Genomic DNA, 2,042 nt, shown 5'->3' with positions numbered 1-2,042 from the left:
ATCTGCGTTGACTGCTCATCCATGTTAACTTTGATCGCGTCGACCTCACGCTGAGTAAACTGCAGACTCGATTTTATTTCCTGTATCTCTCTGGTCATTTCGTCGAATCTCTTGTTGTTCGTATCCATAATCATTTGCACAAATCCCTTAAAACTGTCGCTGAGCTGATTCACCAGCGCAGTGAAAAGACGTTTCTGCTCCGACAAGTCCGCAGCAAAATTCTCTTCAACTTCGCCTTCCTCAGCAGCTTCAGATCTATTTGCTCTTTTCCCTTTAGGAGCCATTTCAAGATGTAGACTTTTCCAAAACTTGAAAGTGTAGAAAATATGAAACAGATATGAGAATCCCAGAACAGACAAGAGGAGCAGAAAAAAACGTCCGCTCTCGCTTGCAACTCCTCAATTACCCATTTAACAGTTGTCATAGTGATGCCATCACTATCACTAGATGTTTTGTTACCACATTTATTCACTATCTCTATAATTTCCTTTTCAACTATGGGCTGTATTAAATAATGTTTTAACAATGTTTTAACAAAACCTGCACGGCTACTTGCTCTTTATTTGACTCAGTGATATTAATGAGCCGATGTGTACAGTAAGATTTCTGGTTTTCTGTAGCACATTTCTATATTTGCAGCATGTCTCTGTATTTATTTGAGTTTTTCTGTATTTGAAGGATTTTTTAAAATCCTGCTCATATGTTATCAATTGGTAAACATGTTTTCTTAAGTTGCAGTCCTCTCAGAGACTGATAAAAGCACAATCGACCACACATTTATTTTATTAATGGAATAAACCTATCCATTCAACTAATAAAATCAAATACATGATTAGAACATTTTAAGTTTCTGTTATAAATCTAACATTGTTGATCCAACATCACAACAAAGATCATGACCTCTTAGATCACATGAGCTAATATGGAGCCTGTAAACTTTCGAGACCTTATTTTAACGTTATATTCATAAATTATCCACAAGCAGACAAATGATAACTTAATGTGCAGTGACTCCCAAATAAGAGCTAGCGGCTACCGGGTAACGTCACCTCCAAAATGTATAAAAAAACGTTTCTTGAATGGAAAGGTCTTTGACCAAAATCTTCAAAACCGCACTAAGTTGTGGATTTAAAAGACTGATCACTATTAATATGCACATTCTGGTGCGTGCTTACATAATATAGACTGTTGTAAACTTAACGTTATGTGAACTCTAGTCACTTGGTTAGCCAAAGCTTGCTACAAGACTAAGAGCTTAGCGGGGGAACAACTGTGCCTGCTGACTCGTCAGCTCACCGGTGTTAATACTGGGTGCTGTTGAAAAGTGTTACACCAAGTTCAAGTACCTTAAACCAGGGGTTAATTTAACCTTATTCGACACGATCACGTATAAGGGGTGAATTTTACGTAACCGAGCTAGTAATCATCACGTGTAGCTATGCTAACGTTCAGACATAGGAAAAAGTAGATTTCAAACATACGTCACCCATCCAAAGGCTCGTCTGTCTGTTAAACATCGTAGATTTGGGAACAGCGTCAACGCCACAAAACTGTTGAATAAAAGTAGTGAAAACCTTGACTTCAGCTTTGCAACCTTATCAGTTCTCCTCACGTTAACACCAAACACACCAAATTGCGGCTTCTCTTCCGGCTCAAGATAATTTCATGCTTCCGGCTTCCGGTAGATGGGTTAGTTTCTTCTTTTTCAGCTGTTTTTTAATGGCGGTTGGCAACCAGCTTTAGGTGCATTACCGCCACCTTCCAGACTGGAGTGTGGATTAGAACGGCCCCTACCTACTACCACACCAAAATAACCCTACTTAATTCACCTTATATTATCTTGTGTAACCCTGTGCTCTCTAAAAACCTAATAAGTGCTCTGTATCCTATAACCCCTGACCTTTGACCCAACACCTCTAGTAAACTAAAGTTCATTCCACCTCTTAAAACAGTATTTTTAAATAATTCCCTCTCCCTCCTAAACCTGGGACAGCTCATTGAAACATGTTCATGTTCATCGTCTTCTTCTTCTTCTTCTTCTT

At 38.7% G+C, this 2,042-nt stretch overlaps 1 protein-coding gene across 1 annotated transcript in view; it reads right to left on the bottom strand.

Annotated features, from left to right (window-relative positions):
* trnau1apb (tRNA selenocysteine 1 associated protein 1b) overlaps nucleotides 1–1,990 on the bottom strand; it is a 10,211-nt gene extending 8,221 nt beyond the window's left edge. Inside the window, exon 1 of the mRNA XM_020613388.1 lies at nucleotides 1,482–1,990. Coding sequence (XP_020469044.1) covers nucleotides 1,482–1,517 — 36 coding nt within the window. The 5' untranslated portion in view covers nucleotides 1,518–1,990. The remainder of the gene's footprint in view (nucleotides 1–1,481) is intronic.
* Nucleotides 1,991–2,042: the final 52 nt, after the last annotated feature.

Source organism: Monopterus albus, unplaced genomic scaffold, assembly GCF_001952655.1.
Source record: "Monopterus albus unplaced genomic scaffold, M_albus_1.0 scaffold133.1, whole genome shotgun sequence".
NCBI lineage: Eukaryota > Metazoa > Chordata > Actinopteri > Synbranchiformes > Synbranchidae > Monopterus > Monopterus albus.
Note: the sequence above shows the minus strand (reverse complement) of the source record. Positions and strands in the feature narration are given on the sequence as shown.